Raw genomic sequence first — 16,749 nt, 5'->3', positions numbered from 1 at the left:
TCGGGAAAATCACTTAGTTGTTCGTATGATTTCCGCTTTGTGAAAACAGTCACACAGGAGAAAAAAAATGTTTTAAAATGATATAATTCCGAAAAATACAGTATATACATTTAATTACACAATTACAATAAGTCTTAAAATAAAAATAATTTCAAAAATGTTATTGTTTAAAAATGAAAAAGCTAAATAGGATGGCTCATCAGGTAAAAAATTGACCATTAAAAAAGTATTTTTTAAATCAAATAAATTCAAAGTACTTTATTTTAGTGCACAATAAAAAAGATATTTGTCAATTTAACAAAAAAATCTGATTACAAAATAATTAAATTATACTTTTTAAAATGAGATTGTTTTAAAGTAATACCATATTATATTTATATTGTTTTAACGTAATAGAATAAAACTGAAAAAAATATTACTTAAATGATTGATATTTTAAAAAGGCTAAAGAAATTTGACAAATTACATAAAATGTTAAAAGTTTGAATCAATGTTTTAAAGTCATGTATTTTGAAAATTATTATTATTTTTTAAAATATCTATAACCCACATAAAACGATGTCCGATAGGGAGCTCCACTATTTCACATAAAACATAAATATATAAAAAAAAGTGTCTAAGAAAATTATGAATCAAATAAAAATCTTAAACTTTTTAACATAGATTTAGTAATTAAAATAAAAACTTCCAAAATTAAATGCATTTAAAAAAAAACAAAACAACTTTAATAAACAAGTTGTCATGGGAACAAAACACATTCACCGTGTGGCTGGTTGAACGTTTTATTAGAACACTACTAACTCAAGCATGAGATTTTATTTTTTTTGTCATTTCAAATCCAAAATGAACAACTGTAGACTTTCAAATGAAATGATCAACGGCGATCCATTTCACGTCATTCGTCCACCAAATCATACAAGTGGTTTCGTGTTGTGGTTCAATACTGGCGTCTATTATTGATAGCTTGTGCGGTATTAGCAAAATAATTATTTGCACATCCTTAATTACACCTTTTTGTACAAAAAGTCAACATCTACATTGTTACATACACACAAATAAACTGTTAAAATACACTTCTTTGTTAAAAACAGAAAGGTTTCGCTGTTCCGAGTGTGCATTACGTGGAATCAAATCATACCATCAAATAATACGGTTATTAATGGAGTTGAATTGAAGCGTTACCCTTTCCCGAGAGACGTTTCCATCAATTCACTAGACTTTCCGATGGAAAGGCTCTAAAATTGGAAATATGGGAAAGGATTCAAACTTTCAGAAATTTTCAACCAAACTTTCCATCAAAAGTTCCCAGAAATTTGCAGCCAAATATCTTATGGAAAGATTCCGGCAAGTTGCTGAATTGTCTACAATTTAACAGGAAATTCCCGGCAAATTTCTTAAGTATAGGTTTTCAGAAATTTACTGAAAATTTTCCACGAAAACTTTCTGAAGTGGAAAACACTCACTTAGAATTGCCAAGAAATTTCCCGCAAGTTCCTTGCCATTCACGGGACAACTTCCATTCAATTTCCCAAGGCAATTTCCGACCAAAATTACTGGAAAGGCTTCTCAAAAATTCCACAGGATTTCCTCCCCCCCCCCCCCCCCCCCCCAAAAAAAAATACAATTATTTTCCCAAATATGTTTTTTCTTCATAAATACAAAACTTTTGTTTCTTCATGGGTACCACGTCAAATAAAATTATAACACAAAATACAGTATTTAACGCAGAGAACCATTTTTACAAAGAAATTGACTGGAAAATCTCTTACAAATTTTGAATGGAACATTTTAAGAATAATTTGGAATAGCCAAGAATTTCCAAGAATTTTCAGTCAAATATCCTGGAAAATTTAAATTGTTTCTAGCCGTTCACAAATTATTTTTTTTTTCCTACGTCTTATGGAAAATTCCCTGAAATGTCCCTTCAAATTCCCATGGAAAGTTTCAAGCAATTCACCAGAATGACGGAAAGTTTCTGACGTTGGAAATGTTCGATGGGAAATTCGACGAACCCTGAGGAAATTTCTTACCCAATTTTCAATGAGAAGTTCCCAGAAATTTTCGGACAAATTTCTTATAGAAGAGTTTCAGAAATTTAATTGGAAACATTTTCTCGGAATAAGCAGGAATTTGAGAACATTTCCCGTGAAAAGTTGCCAATTTTTCCACCAGGAATATTTTGACAAAGATACCCATGTGGTTCCCATAAATTGCCTGCCAATTTCCCACGGAGAAGTGTATCACGTGAAATAAAATCGTAACATATAACAAGATATTTATGAATACAGTCAAGCAGCAATCATGATGTTTCACAAAAGATTTTTATGCTGCGAAACGTCTTTGTGGGAATTATAAAAAAAAAAAAAAAAGTATGAAATGCTAAAAGTAAAATCAAGTAAAAACAATAACGATGAAATGCTACAAGTAAAGCAAAAAAGTAAATATAGCCGATAATGCTGTTAAGTGGTGGCCAAAATAATAATATAATAATAAACTACACATCATTGTTTGTTGGCTGTTTGTAGTGTAATTTTCCGTGACTTCCTGAGAGATTTTGAAGGAAACAAACAAACAAACAAATCCCCCCCCCCCCCCCCCCCAAAAAAAAGGTTTCTGTTAGTTTTGCAAGCATAAATTAAGGCCATGTGATCATTTTTGATACATTCAAATCATAAAATTGTCCAGTGAAGTAATTTGAAATGAAAAGTTTCCTCGAAATTTGCTACCTAACAAACTTCACTTCTGGGAATAAAGTCTGACTCAAGATAGGCTGCTGGAACTCCATGTGACATGACTGCAGAAGCCTGATTGGTCGATGTGAAAACGAGCGAGTCGCATCCTTGGTGTGCTGTTGACTGGATTTTGGAGTTTTTTTTCCGTTAAAAACATAAAAAAAGCGAAAAAGTCCAAGCGGTTTAGTATAATCCATTACTAGAAATTCACTGAAATTTTCGACAAAACTTCGCACGGGACGTTATCCATAAATTAACTGGAAATTCCCTTCCAAATTTCCATGAAAGGTTTTCAGCAACTCACTGGAAATTCAGAAATGTGTTTCCATGAAGTGTCCTGCAATTACCCGAATTTTTTTAAGTTGCCAAACTTCTGACAGCTTTTGTTCCGAAGTTGGAAACGTTCTACTGGAATTGCTGTGAACTTTCCGGAATTTGACATGAAATTTCCCATAAGTTCCTTGCCATTTACAACTTTCCCGTATGAAATTGCTAGAAGCGAGTGCGTTGCTGGTGTTGGATTGTTGTTGTGCTGTTTACTGGATTATTATTCCCCCCCCCCCCGTTAAAAACATAAAAATAAAAAGCACCAAGATTATTTGCATACTAGTGTGTGTGTTTGTTTTTCCAAGTACACGACGGGAGAAGTGCAGTTTAAAAGCAGCCCTTAAAAAAAACCAACAAAAGATTCAAGATTAAAAAGCCTTTCAAGTGGTTGAGAAAAATCCCTCTGATCATTTGGAAATGATGGGAAATGCACCGAGCGTTCTTCGTGTGTTAGGTGGCCAATTCGTTTTTTCTTGGTTCAAAGGTCAGGGTGTGGTGGGCTTGTGGAGGATACCCCGGAGGTCTTCGGGTAAGGCCAGGATGATGCCGTCGATGTGCGCTCGAAGTCTGGCTAGCGTGCCGGTACGCATGGGCAGATGCTCCCTCTCCGCTTGACTCTGGGGGGGGGGGGGACAAACACAAGTCAGCATTTTTTTTTCTTTCTTTTTCAAACAAGTGCTTGCAATCCAGTTTCTTCTACTTGCCAGTTTGTCCTTCAACTTGAGCACAAGATCCACCGTTTCCACCTCTGAGTGCTTCTGGACTCTCTGCTGGAGGTCCTAACAAAGCACATAACGTCACAAAAATGATCGCCTGGTCAAGATAATGGGTCTCAAACCGGGTGCCGCAAAATTTCCCAGGAAAAGTTTCCAGCAATTCACTGGAACCTTTCTGTCGAATTTCAAAGGAACGTTGTCCAGACATTGACTGGAAAATGTCCACCAAAATTCCCATGAAAGTGTTCCAGCAAATTCACTCGGATTGACAGAAATATACTGAAATTGAGTTTTCCAAATTCCAAACGGCAATTTTCTCAAGTTGAACCTCACAGATTTTCCTTCATTTTTATTTCCAAAGAAAATAATTTCCCATACAATTTCCCATGTGTTATTTAGGCTAATGTGCTAGCTAATGCTATTGACGAGTCTCATGTGAAGGTATTTTTTTGTGTTGAAGAACTTTAGGTAAATCTGAGATGATTCCTGCAAGAATAAAGTTGTTTTTTTTTTAAGAACAAAAGACATATTATTACAGGAATTATATATATATATATATATTTCCCACTCTTGATTAATGGCTGTATTGTATCATTCTGAAGATTAATAAAAGATATATAGGAAAAAGTGTTAAAAAATGTGCTTTATTTGAAACTTCTTTTTCTCAAATTTCTTTTTGAATGTTCTCAAAAATAGCAAACTTTTTAGGTATACATGGTTTGATTGGCATTAAGAATATGAGGGAGGTCCTTGGAAAAACATTTTCGCCTGGACGCAAAAGGTTTGAAAGAAACTTCTTTTCTCTGAGACCTCAACAACCTTCCTCCTGCCTCCTCTTCCTCCTCACCTCCTCGCAGAGAGCCTCCAGGTGCAGGGCCTCCAGTTTCTGTGTCATCTCCTTCCTCCTGTTGCGGAACCAGCCGTCAAAGTTGGGAGATTTCAGGAAGTGCCTTTGGGATTCCGCGAAGATGTGAGGAACATGTGGAGAACATGTAAGGAACATATGAAGATTAAGCAGGGAACGTGTGAGGAACATAAGAGGAGCATGTGAGGAACATTTACATTTTGCGGCATGTCGTCGGTACCTGTAGAGTCCGATCCAGTCTCCCTTGAGTCTGGAGGTGAGCTGCGGCCCGGCCTTCTCCAGCGTCTTCATGAAGTCCTGCTGGACAAACGGTCGCAGCAGAGGAGGACTCTTCCACGGGCTGATGGACTTCTGCAGCGGCATCAAGCTGGCCACGTAGCGTTCCTGCACGCGCCGCAAACAAACGCGAGCCTCACTTAGTTCAACAAGGTGTTGTTATTGATTACTGATGATCACAATTTTTCGGACTACCAGGGGGATGATGAAGCTCTGCGTCAGCTCCAGAAAGTAGCGTCGCAGAATTGCATTCTGGGCCGCCGAGGGCCTCTTCTGTTGAACACCCTGACAAAAAAATAAATAAATCGTTAAAAAAAAAGGAGACGTGAGAATGACGCTGTGTGACAACATACTACCTGATTGGTGGCCAGGGGTGTTTATTTATGCAACTTCAGTTAGCGAGAGTTATGCGGGGAACGAGTGAGGGAGATTGCGGCGCGAGATGTCAGAGTCTACTGGAGAGTGTCCACAAAACGTAAGATCATCTTCAACACGACGCAGGGAGATTCCGCACTTTTGAATTTGCCCGAGGAACTGCTTATGTGCCTCTGTAGGTGCTGCTGTTTTGGTGCGCAACACAGTTCAAACTTGGCTGAGCACTTCAATCTTTTTATAACGTCTATGCGTGAACAATAGATATATGAGCTGACATAATTGAGCTCATGACCTTTTACTTTTTCATCTATTTGCATTTATCTTTAAAGCCTTGTATGTAAAATATGCGGTCGTACAACACTGAGGACAGGCCATGTCTTCAATTTACCTTCTGGAGCTGCTTGATGATGTCATCATCTTTGTTGAGATATGCCTTGTACGCCGTGTATACACCTGTTAAACACACACACATACCGGTGAGTACGCTAACGAGAGTCAGTCACACAATTCAACTGAATCGTCTTGTTTCTGTTGAGTCCATAACTGATTCAACTGAATCATCTCAGTTTCCAGTGATTCCAATGAGTCATATGACTCGAGTCCGAGAACCAAATCATCTAAGTCTATTCATAAAGACCACAAAGGAATATTCCGCTTCCCGATTCAGTACAATGATTCGAATCAGTAACGTGGATGCTTCAGGAACCGACCGGCTCTAGTTCACCTTTCCCCCTCAATTTCTTCAAGACGGAGAGGACTCGAGACTTACCGGGTTTGGAGTCGAGAGTTTTCAGGTTCTTCAGCTTCTTCACTTTCATCTGCTTGGCCATCTCACCTGTAGGGAGAATCATGTCTTAACACCAGCGTTCCAATAAACCTCAATATTAGTGATGCGCCGAAATGAAGATTCTTGGCCCAAACTGAAAATGGGGAACCCGTGGCCGAAAACCGAAAGCTGACACTTACGATGCCAATCATTTGTAAAATTGCATTAATGGCTGTAATTGCAGACCAGTCATTTCAAAATGGCGTGCAACAAGCATTCCCCCATAACAGTGGAACGCTGGGAGGCTGCGAAAAAAGTTCAACGTGGACGTGCCTTTTTTGTTTGTTTGAATTATTTCTTTAAAAGTGTACATAACAACGCGCTGACCGTGGTTTTAACAACATCCTGTTTCGGCTGATTTATTTTGGTGAAAAGAAAAAAGACTTTTGGTCCGAAACCGAAAAGGCCGGTGCATCGCTATACGATTATATGTCCAATCACCTGCTTGCTTCATGTCGCCAATGCGGATGATGTGAGGCCAGTGCTGCAGAGTCTTAGCGAAGAAGGGGTTGGTCACTCCCAGGATGACTGAGGGTCTGCGGGGAGGTTTGAAATCCCGCCATCATGACTCAGCGCTTATGTATGCAGCGGTGCCTTGACTTACAGGTTGAATTCGTTCCGGGACCACACTCGGAACTCCAACAGAAATGCAAAATGAAATAGTTTTTGTTCAATATACGATGTGTAATTCTCTTTGTTTATAGTTTAGTTTAACAGATAACTTTATTGCCACCATCTAGCGCTCATTACGCTAGTTTTTGCGCTCAACTCAAGACAAAAAAAAATAAAAGAAAATCGGCCGAACGACAGCTCGTTTCTCAGAAATCATTTTAAGTCAGGTCAACTGTGAGTCAAGGTACCACATTATTGTTTGTGCGTGTGCGTGTGTGTGTGTGTGTGTGTTTGAAGCATTTTGACTCACGGAGCCTGCGTCCTGGTGGTGTACTCCTTGAACTCGCTGTCGTGGATGGTAAAGTACGGCCGGAAGTCACTGCAGTACCGCAGAGGCGACACGCAGCTGCACGAAAAGAGACGGCCATTTCTTTTCTTTTTTTTTTTTGGTATTTTTGTCTGACATTTTCTTCTAATATAATTTTTTGGGTCTAATATTTTAGTATTATTTAGTATTTTGTGCATTAGGTATTTTCTAATACATTTTTGTTTATATATTTTGTTTAATATTTGTATATTTTTGGCTAATACTTTTTGTATTTTCCCCGTTATATTTATGCCGTGCTTTGTAATACTTTTGTATTTTGTGTAATATTTATGTATTTTCCTTCTAATCTATTTTCTAATATTTATGTATTTCCAATTAACATCTTTTTAAATCCAGTATTTGTGTATTTCCATTGAATATCTTTCCAAATATTTATGTATTTTCATCAAATAGTTTTGCGTAATATTTGTCTATTTTTTCGTCTAATCTTTTTTCTAATATTCATGTAGTTTCATTGAAAATTTCTTTCAAAAATGTGTGTACTTTCATTAAATATCTTAAGATTTGTGCATTTTCAACAGGTTATTTTTAACAAATATTTATGTAGTTTCATTGTATAAACTATCTCATATTTCTGTAATTTCTTTATGTTATATTTTTCTAGCATTTGTCTATTTTCCTTAAATATTTTTTGTCTAATGTTCTTTGTCATTTTCATCAAATATTTTTGGTCATAGGTTTTTGTATTTTTTCCTAATTGAGTCTTTCAGACAAATTCTTTTGGGGTAAAATATTTTGCATTGTTTTCTAATATTGTTGTATTTTGTCTATTTTTTGCATATTTCCTCTAATAATTTAGAATTTATTTGCATTTTTTTCTTCCCAATATTTTCTTGTAACATTTTGCGCATTATTTCTGTCTCCCATTAGCCTGTGCAAGTGTACCTAATGGTGAGACTTGTGCCGCTCCCGTTTTCAAATAAAATCCCTGACGTATTTCTTTTAGCAATATGCCGATCATACGCAATAACTGTCCGTCGTTTTGGGCACTCTCACCGTGTTTTGAGGACTGAACGGAATTCGGGAGGGACCCACCTGACCAGCGCCAGCACAGTGTCCGACGACTCGGCGGGAGAGGGCGCCATGACGACGAGCGCCTCGCCCAGCAACGCCAACTCCCACAGCATCTGAATGTGGAAGAAGACTGGAAAGAAACACCTGCATACACAGAGAGAGGGAGACGTTACATTTATGTTGAATTACCTCTGCCAAACATGAATGTACATTTTGGAAAGTAGGATTACACAAAAACTGTTAAGTCGTTATTTTACAAGAATTGTTTTTTATTTGGCTGGAATAAATGTGTTGTTTTATGTGTGTGCTATGCGACGTGAAGTTTGTGGGAAAAAAAAAACTTTAAATCGTGTAATTTTATATCGATAGAACAGTCATAGTTGTCGTAGCCATCGTAGTAGTAGCAGCAGTTGTAGTCATTGTAGTAATAGCAGTCATCCTCCATTTATTTATGTACAGTTCCGTTGTTTTTAACTACATTAAAGGTGCTTTTAGGACAAAAAACTTCAGCCTCTGCATTTTTTATTTTATTTTTTTACAACATTTTAATATAGGCCAAGACGGTGGTACTAGGAGATCTAAATATGTTTTGAAAATCACTGTCATAGTCCTAGAAGTCGTCGTCGGAGTACTAGTCATAGAAGTAGTCCTAGTAGTCATTGTAGTAGCAGTCCTAGTTGTCATCAGCGTCGTAGTAGTAGTCGGTATAGTGGTGGTCACTGTGGTCGTAATTGTTGCCGTAATTGAAGTTGTCATAGTCCTAATAGTCGTCCTAGTAGCCATAGTCGTTGCAGTCATCGTCGTCGTCGTCGTCGTCGTTCTCGTAGTTGCGCTAGCAATCGTCCGAGCAGCGGCGCTGGTGCAGGCCCCGCCACCGACACTTCCAGATGCGCAGTACTGCAGTTCGGAGCACTCGCCTGAAGAGGTCCACTTCATGGATGGTGGGCAGCACAATGGACACGAGACTGTCACTCTGGAAATTAAAACAGCACAATAAGTCTCCTCGCGTGAAATCGATTGAAGAGAGACTCTATACGGATGTATGGATGCGTGTGCTGTCACCTGAGCTGACTGGACCAGCTGCGACGTTCCCGGTTTGTCGTAACACGTTGGGATGCGCACCTGCGGTGGCGCAAGCACACGTCAAAAGGCGCGGTTTTGCACGGACCCTTGCCTAACGAGGCGCCGCGCTCACTGACCTTGATGACCACGCCCATGATGGGCAGCGTGAGGATTCTGCCCGGATGCGGCGTGGGCCAGCGGTCCATGTCGTTACAAGCTGTGAGGCCAAAAACGCAATGTTGTCAAAAAGCCACGCCGGAGCAATCGCAGGCAGGACGAGGGGAATCCTACGTGTGGAGCGACAGCGGACTAAGTGCCGGTTTCAGTTCGTATTTTTGTCAGTCAACAATTTCTGTCTGATATCTTTATTGATACTTCAGTGTTATATTTTGGTCTTAGACTATATATGTTGGTCTAAGACTATATTTTTCATTTAATACGTTTGTCTAATATATTTGTAATTCTTCTAATATTTGGGTATTTTTCATTTAATATCGTCGGATAATGTTGATATTTTTCATTTAAAAAGATTTTGTCTAATATTTTCGTATTATTTCTAATATTTGGGTAGTCATCTAATATTTTTTCCAATATTTCTTCTGTTTAATAAATTATTTTTGTATTTTGGGCCAATATTTGAGTATTTTTTTGGCCAATATTCATGTATTTCTTTTAATTGCTGGGTTATTGTACGTGTAATTAGATTTTTTTAATGTTTGGGTTTTTTCCTTTTTTTGGGGAATGTTTTCTTGTATTTCTCTCAATCTATTTGTCTAACATTTCGGAGCAGTATTTGCTTTATTACATTTTTGTGTATTTTTCATCAAATCTTGTTTTATTTCCCCCAACGTTTTTTGGTCTATCATGTTGTAAATCTTTAATAATAAGAGTACTATTGTAATATTTTAAGCACGATTGCTTTGCCCGTTAGACATTTTTGATACCTCACGTTTCGACTTTACTGAATATGTCAACGTTTCGTCTCACAAAAAGCCAAAGAAAAAGCAAAACGTAGAACGAAAGCCTATTGAACCCGAAACACATACCCGCCTCCAGACACGGTTCCTGCTTCTCAAAGTATTCCGGAGCCATGATCTTGAGGAGCGAGTGGAAGAAGGTCACATAAGGCAACTTACTGATAAGAACCAGAGACTGTGGAACGACAACAAGAAGATTGATGAGAACAATGTGGACAATATCAAAGAATCGTACGTATCAATCAGCATTCCAGTCACCTTCTGGAAGTAGCCTCTCTTCAGAGACTTGTCCCGCACTTGACGAAAATACACATAGCCGTAATAATGGCCCTGCTCCCTCTGTGACAGACGCACGCACACAAAACATTTAACACGTAAAAGGCACACATTGTGGGAAATGCACTTTTCATTGTTTGTGCACACATACAGTCCTCGTGTCGCTGTAGTGCTGCCGACCCAAAATGTATGTGAGGCATCCATCAAGCTCGATACCTACCTACCTACCTACCTACCTCCCTAACTCTCTGTTTGTCGAGCTACTTTCACTCGTTACTGTCTAAAAACACATCCAGACTTTCAACATTGCCGATAACGACGCCGCAGACTTGCTCGCGTACTTATAAGGAAATGTGATCGTCTTCCGTTGCTGATGTCAGCGGGCTCCCGCTGATTTTTGACCTGCATGTATGTGGGCGAACCAAAACCTGGCTGAAAATCAAATATGTCATAGGAAAGCAAGTGTAAAATTACTACGGAGAAATGACTTTCTGCAGATATCGTTTTAAGCGCAGAACTATGGAATAAGCGCCAATGTTGTGTACGTGTGCGCGTGCGTGTGCATGTGCACGCGTGGGACAACCTTCAGGCAGGGCGGCGCGTCCCTGTCGCTGGTTTCCAGGAAGCAGCCCAGCGACGACTTCCGGTTGGAGCCTTGACGAAAGCGGAAGCAGAATTGGGTGTCGCCCAGGCAACCTGGAAGCAACGAGGAAGAGCGGAATGAGAACTGGCAACATATCGCGAGCTCCCCCGCGATTTGGGAACAGTGGAAAACTGAGGAATTAACTATGGGACCGCTGCGGCGCAAGCACTACCATATCATTTTTACTTGGGAACGAATCCCATTCTGCAAAATAAAAATAAAATTTCCCAAAATAAAAGTCCCAAATTAAGACATTTTTACATATTACATATACCTGTTCAGCATATTTACATTTTACAATTTCAAAATAAAAGCATGAAGTGCATTTCTGTCATCAGTTTTTAAAGCTTTCGAATCGAATGCCTTCTCCCAATATGCATTTGATACCTTGATTTTGGCCCCATAATGCTCCTTTAATAATCACTTGCCACTGGAGCGAAGCAGTCAAGTGTACAAACTACTGTCCCAAATACTTTATTTTGTGACCTCGCAAGAGCTTTGAGGGAAATGTGACCGCATGAGGAAGAGGACTGAAACAACTCAAATACAGTGAAATCTGAATAGATGAATTATTGACCAATATAAAGTGTTGAGAATGGTTTGTTCTCCTTGACGTTGCTCAACAATGGTGGTTTTGGACATGTGGGGATTCCGCCCGAGGTTTTTCAACATATTTTTAGGTACAGTTATTTATTTTTGGTGAAATACACTTTAATTGAATCATTATTAAAGTATATGTTTTAATTTCCCCATTTTTAAGCACAGTGTTGTTGTTGAAACTGTTACAGTGGCTTAAACTTTGTTTTATCCAGTATACTTTTTTTTACTTTTCCATGTACAGTGCATTTTTAACTTTTCATGTAGAACAGTACATTTTTTTTTAAATACAGTTCAGTTGATTTGACCTTTTAAGTACATTTGCATTTAATCTTTAAGAAGAGTTTGTTTCTAAACATTTCAAAACCATTTGGATTGTACATCCCCAATTCCAATGAAGTTGGGACGTTGTGTTAAACACAAATAAAAACAGAAGACAATGATTTCCAAATCATCTTCAACCTATATTGAATTCAATACACTACATAGACAATATTTTTAATGTTCAAACTGGTAAACTTGATTGTTTTTAGCAAATAATCATTAACTCAGAATTTGATGGCTGCGACACGTTCCAAAAAAGCTGGGACAGGGTCATGTTTACCACTGTGTTACGTCACCTTTTATTTTAACAACATTCAATAAACGTTCGGGAACTGAGGAAGCTAATTGTTGAAGCTTTGTAGGTGGAATTCTTTCCCATTCTTACTCGATGTACAGCTTTAGCCGTTCAACAGTCTGGGGTCTCCGTTGTTGTATTTTACATTTCATAATGCGCCACGCATTTTCAAATGGGAGACAGGTCTGGACCGCAGGCAGGCCAGTCTAGTACGCGCACTCTTTTACTATGAAGCCACGCTGTTGTAACATGTGCAGAATGTGGTTTGGCATTGTCTTGCTGAAATAAGCAGGGGCGTCCTTGAAAAAGACGTTGCTTGGATGGCAGCGTATGTTTCTCCAAAACCTGTATGTACCTTTCAGCATTAATGGTGCCTTCACAGATGTGTAAGTTACCCATGCCATTGGCACTAACACAGCCCCATACCATGACAGATGCTGGCTTTTGAACTTTGCGGCCATAACAGTCCGGATGGTTCTTTTCCTCTTTGGTCCGGAGAACACGATGTCCACAATTTCAAAAAACAATTTGAAATGTGGACTCGTCGAACCACAGAACACTTTTCCACTTTGCATCACTCCATCTTAGATGAGCTCGGGCCCAGAGAAGCCGGCGGCGTTTCTGGGTGTTGTTGATAAATGGCTTTTGCTTTGCATAGTAGAGTTTCAAGTTGCACTTACGGATGTAGCGCCGAACTGTATTTGGTTCCTGAGCCCATGTGGTGATATCCTTTACACATCGATGTCGGTTTTTGATCCAGTGTCGCCTGAGGGATCGAAGGTCACGGGCATTCAATGTCGGTTTTCGGCCTTGCCGCTTACATGCAGTGATTTCTCCAGATTCTCTGAACCTTTTATTGATCTTATGGACCGTAGATGATGAAATCCCTAAAATCATTGCAATTGTACGTTGAGGAACATTGCCCTTAAACTGTTGGGACTATTTTCTCACGCACTTGTTCACAAAGAGGTGAACCTCGCCCCATCTTTGCTTGTGAATGACTGACCTTTTCTAGCCAATCACGGCACCCACCTGTTCCCAATGAGCCTGTTCACCTGCGGGATGTTCCCAACAGGTGTTTGATGAGCATTCCTCAACTTTCTACTTGTCCCACCTTTTTTGGAACGTGTTGCAGCCATAAAATTCTAAGTTCATGATTATTTGCTAAAAACAATTCAGTTGATCAGTTTTAACATGAAATATCTTGTCTTTGTAGTGTATTCAATTAAATATAGGTCGAACATGATTTGCAAATCATTGTATTCTGTTTTTATTCATGTTTAACACAACGTCCCAACTTCATTGGAATTGGGGTTGTACTTATGGGCAATACATTTCAACTGAACCATTATTCATGTACAATTATTTGTTTTCCTCTGTTTAAGCACAGTGTGACTGTTAGGCGGTACTTGGCGTAAACAGTTTCGACAACCACTGCAGTTAAGTGACATGATTCTCTTAAAGCGGTCATCTTGATGTCACAAACGTTTATTAGCCGCCTCTTTCAAAGCGATGTCACATAGGATTGGGCTCTATAGTAGATCTGTAGGAAAAACCAGTACTGAGACTTTGGAAAGAGGATCTTCAGGACACAAAGCATGGAAATGTACGTCCTGAATCTCAAGACAATGTCCAGGACGCACCAAAGCTACAGAGAGAAGAAACACAGCTGAAGTCTTGAATGTTAGGTTAACGCTCTCGGCAAGTGGAACAAGGTAATTCCGATGTTTTGCTGCTCTGTTCCAATTCATGCAAAACACAGCTTATTTAAATGATTATTTTAAAATGTTAAAACCTTATTCTTCCCTCTCCATTAAGTGTCTTAAAGGGATGACTAGTTACTGTATAAAAAAAACTTCATTTCCATTTTTATGATACACCGGATGACTTCTCTTTAGACTTGCATGACAGTTAAGAGAGTTAAAATGTTAGGGCTATTCTAAATAAAGTTGTTGGTGACTTATTAATACTATAATTGTTTCAAAGAGCTCAAACTGAAACCTACCTGAGTTGGAGTCCGGGAAGGAAAGGTAGCAAATGCTGGTTTTCTGAGAGGAAACCATAACAATAACGGGATTTACTGACTGCGTGAATTGCGCCACATCGTTAACGTCTCCAAGCGGCTTCACTCACCTCTTTCTCCGACAGCTTGGAATGATGCGGATAAATCACCTGCAGGACAAATAGCAGAGTTATCAAAATGACAGATTTCTCTTTTTTTTTTTTTTTAAACTCAGCTTCATTGTTAAATGTAGCCCAAATAATCACCTAAATTCCCTTTTTTGATGTGTTCTTACATATCAGGCACAAATGGAAGAACTGCCCAAACAACAATTTTGCGTTCCCTGATTGTCATCTCATCGCTTTTCTTTTTCATTCATACCAAAGTGGTTCTTCGCTGCTATTTTCTTGCATCTATAGGCAATTATACTGTCAAGGTTTTTGGGGGCGTCAATTACTCGAGGGTTTGGGATCTTTGCGGCAAGGCTCGGTCACTGTACACTGTAAAAACTCGTGTAATGCGATCGCTTATTAGTCTGACATAGCAGGGGTGGAAATGGTGAACAGTGTTACACTAGTATAACGCTGTAAACTACTTTTAAGACATCACTGGGAGGTTTTGAGGCTTGCTTACTTGTTATAAGACATTCCAATGTTCATGTTCTGTTGGCAGATGCTTGAGCAATACTCTATGTTCCTCATTTCATTACTTTATACTTTTTTTTTTTTTAAACCCAGTATTTGCAGTGTAACTGTGTTTAATCGAGAAATCTCGCCTCATTCCATTCTTTTTTAAAAATCCCAATGTCTATGTTTAACACGACATCTGTGTCTATTATAACTAAGCAGTAAGCAAAAATCTTAATGAATTGGTTCACGTTTCCATGTCCAGGAATTAGTCTAAGGCCCAAATACAAAGGTAACTTTTGGAACCATTCCCAGCGGACTCCCTCCTTCCCATGAGCCAGCTGACCTCCACGGGTCTACCCTCACCTCCACCGCCTGTCCCAGCTCCAGGTCGAAGCCCACCACGCAGATGCAATGCAGCCAGGTCGAGAAGCGGTCCCAGGGCAGCAACACAGTGGTCCCCGCGGGCTCCTCTTCGTCGCCCCCGGGGCCGGCTGGCAGCGTGATCTCCTCGGCCGGGGAGATACTACTGGCGTCATGGTCGTCCAGGTCCTCCGATTCTTCCACCGGCTCCCCCAGCTCCTCCGGGCCTTGCAGAGCCATACCGACCGGCCCGACGCGGTCACTCCGGGGAATGTTAAGTGTTTTCTTCACTTGCGAAAGGTGATATTTGTCTTAGTTTTGCTTGTGGGAATCAACACAAGTAAAGCTGCGGTGCAGTTAGCGACCTAGCTTAGCCACCAGAGATGCTCCAGACAAGTCTGGAGTGACGTAGGTAGACGTCATCACGCAAGGACGTCCCTGGCGCTGAGTTGTGTTCACGGTACATCACGGGAGCTCGGAAAAGTAAGAAATCGACGTTAACGCATAATGAAGCATACACGGATTAAACATTTAATAAAGTGATTGTTGTATATGACAAGAGGAAGCCTGCGTACTCGTACCACAATTTGAGAATCACTGCTGTACTGTGTGCGGTTGTGATAAGACGTCCTTGCATGATGGGTCTTTTATTTTCTAAACGAAAAGCATATTACGCAATGTAAAGCCCCATTTTTTTTCAAAAACAAAGGGTATCCTTTTCGAGAATACAAAACTATTTTTTTACGGGGTAAAGTCCTAATGTTGAGAGAATAAAGTTGTCTTTTTGAAATTCACTTATTATAATGACTATTCTTTATCTCAGAGAAATCAAACTTTATTCCTGCAAGATAACGACTGCTTATCCCCCAAAACATATATCTTGGTTCTTGTAAAGATTAGTCTTGTTTTCCTGAAAGAGTGTCAGAACATCTCGAGAAAAGACGATGGAAATGTATTCGTGAATTGCAAAGTTGGTTTTTGTGATGAAATAAAAATGCATTGACCAACGTGCATTTGAATGGTTCATATTTATTAGTGTATTGTAGCGTTATTAGTAGTGTTACAGTACACGTGGTGATAAATGGTCGATATTCTTATTGTATATGTTTGATTAAAAGGGAGTCAATGTGAATATAGTATTAAACGCTGTGGTTTGGTAAATAATGTACAATATGTATCCAATATGGGAATGTCTTCAAAATGAAGTATATTGATTTAATATTCAATATAAATAACAATGATAATTGATTTTATTTACAGATGGCTTTCAGGTCACTGTACAAACGTAGTTATAAGAAATAAAACAATACAATACAAATAAGCAGAACATAAAACATCAATTAAAATGGCAAATGACATGGGAAATGTTAAAGCGTATAGGCAAAAATAAAAACAATAAAAGTTTAACTTTAGCTGTATGGTAGACAAGATGTATGTTTTCATTATTGCAAGT

At 39.0% G+C, this 16,749-nt stretch overlaps 1 protein-coding gene across 1 annotated transcript; it reads right to left on the bottom strand.

Annotated features, from left to right (window-relative positions):
- Window positions 1-768: 768 nt before the first annotated feature.
- dennd6aa (DENN/MADD domain containing 6Aa) lies at window positions 769-16,179 on the bottom strand. Its single transcript, XM_061785743.1, has 19 exons — window positions 15,300-16,179; window positions 14,439-14,477; window positions 14,311-14,353; window positions 11,030-11,142; window positions 10,429-10,509; window positions 10,240-10,345; window positions 9,331-9,410; window positions 9,194-9,253; window positions 9,049-9,104; window positions 8,153-8,275; window positions 7,040-7,135; window positions 6,559-6,653; window positions 6,061-6,126; window positions 5,680-5,744; window positions 5,112-5,201; window positions 4,861-5,024; window positions 4,623-4,725; window positions 3,764-3,838; window positions 769-3,676 (listed from the first exon to the last, which is right to left on the bottom strand). The coding sequence occupies exons 1-19, from the start codon at window positions 15,534-15,536 to the stop codon at window positions 3,545-3,547; spliced, it is 1,824 nt and encodes a 607-aa protein (XP_061641727.1). The 5' UTR covers window positions 15,537-16,179; the 3' UTR covers window positions 769-3,544.
- Between the last annotated feature and the right edge of the window lie 570 nt (window positions 16,180-16,749).

The sequence above is a fragment of the Phyllopteryx taeniolatus genome, chromosome 9 (genome assembly GCF_024500385.1).
Source record: "Phyllopteryx taeniolatus isolate TA_2022b chromosome 9, UOR_Ptae_1.2, whole genome shotgun sequence".
Lineage (NCBI taxonomy): Eukaryota > Metazoa > Chordata > Actinopteri > Syngnathiformes > Syngnathidae > Phyllopteryx > Phyllopteryx taeniolatus.
The sequence above is the reverse complement of the archived record's forward strand: the minus strand, read 5'-3'. Positions and strand labels throughout refer to the sequence as shown.

Coding starts and splice junctions, on each gene's coding strand:
- dennd6aa (XM_061785743.1), bottom strand. CDS start 15,536: ATGGCTCTGCAAGGCCCGGAGGAGCTGGGGGAGCCGGTGGAAGAATCG. Junction 14,478..15,299: donor AGCTGGGACAGGCGGTGGAG/GTGAGGGTAGAC, acceptor TTTGTCCTGCAG/GTGATTTATCCGCATCATTC. Junction 11,143..14,310: donor CTTCCCGGACTCCAACTCAG/GTAGGTTTCAGT, acceptor CGTTGCTTCCAG/GTTGCCTGGGCGACACCCAA.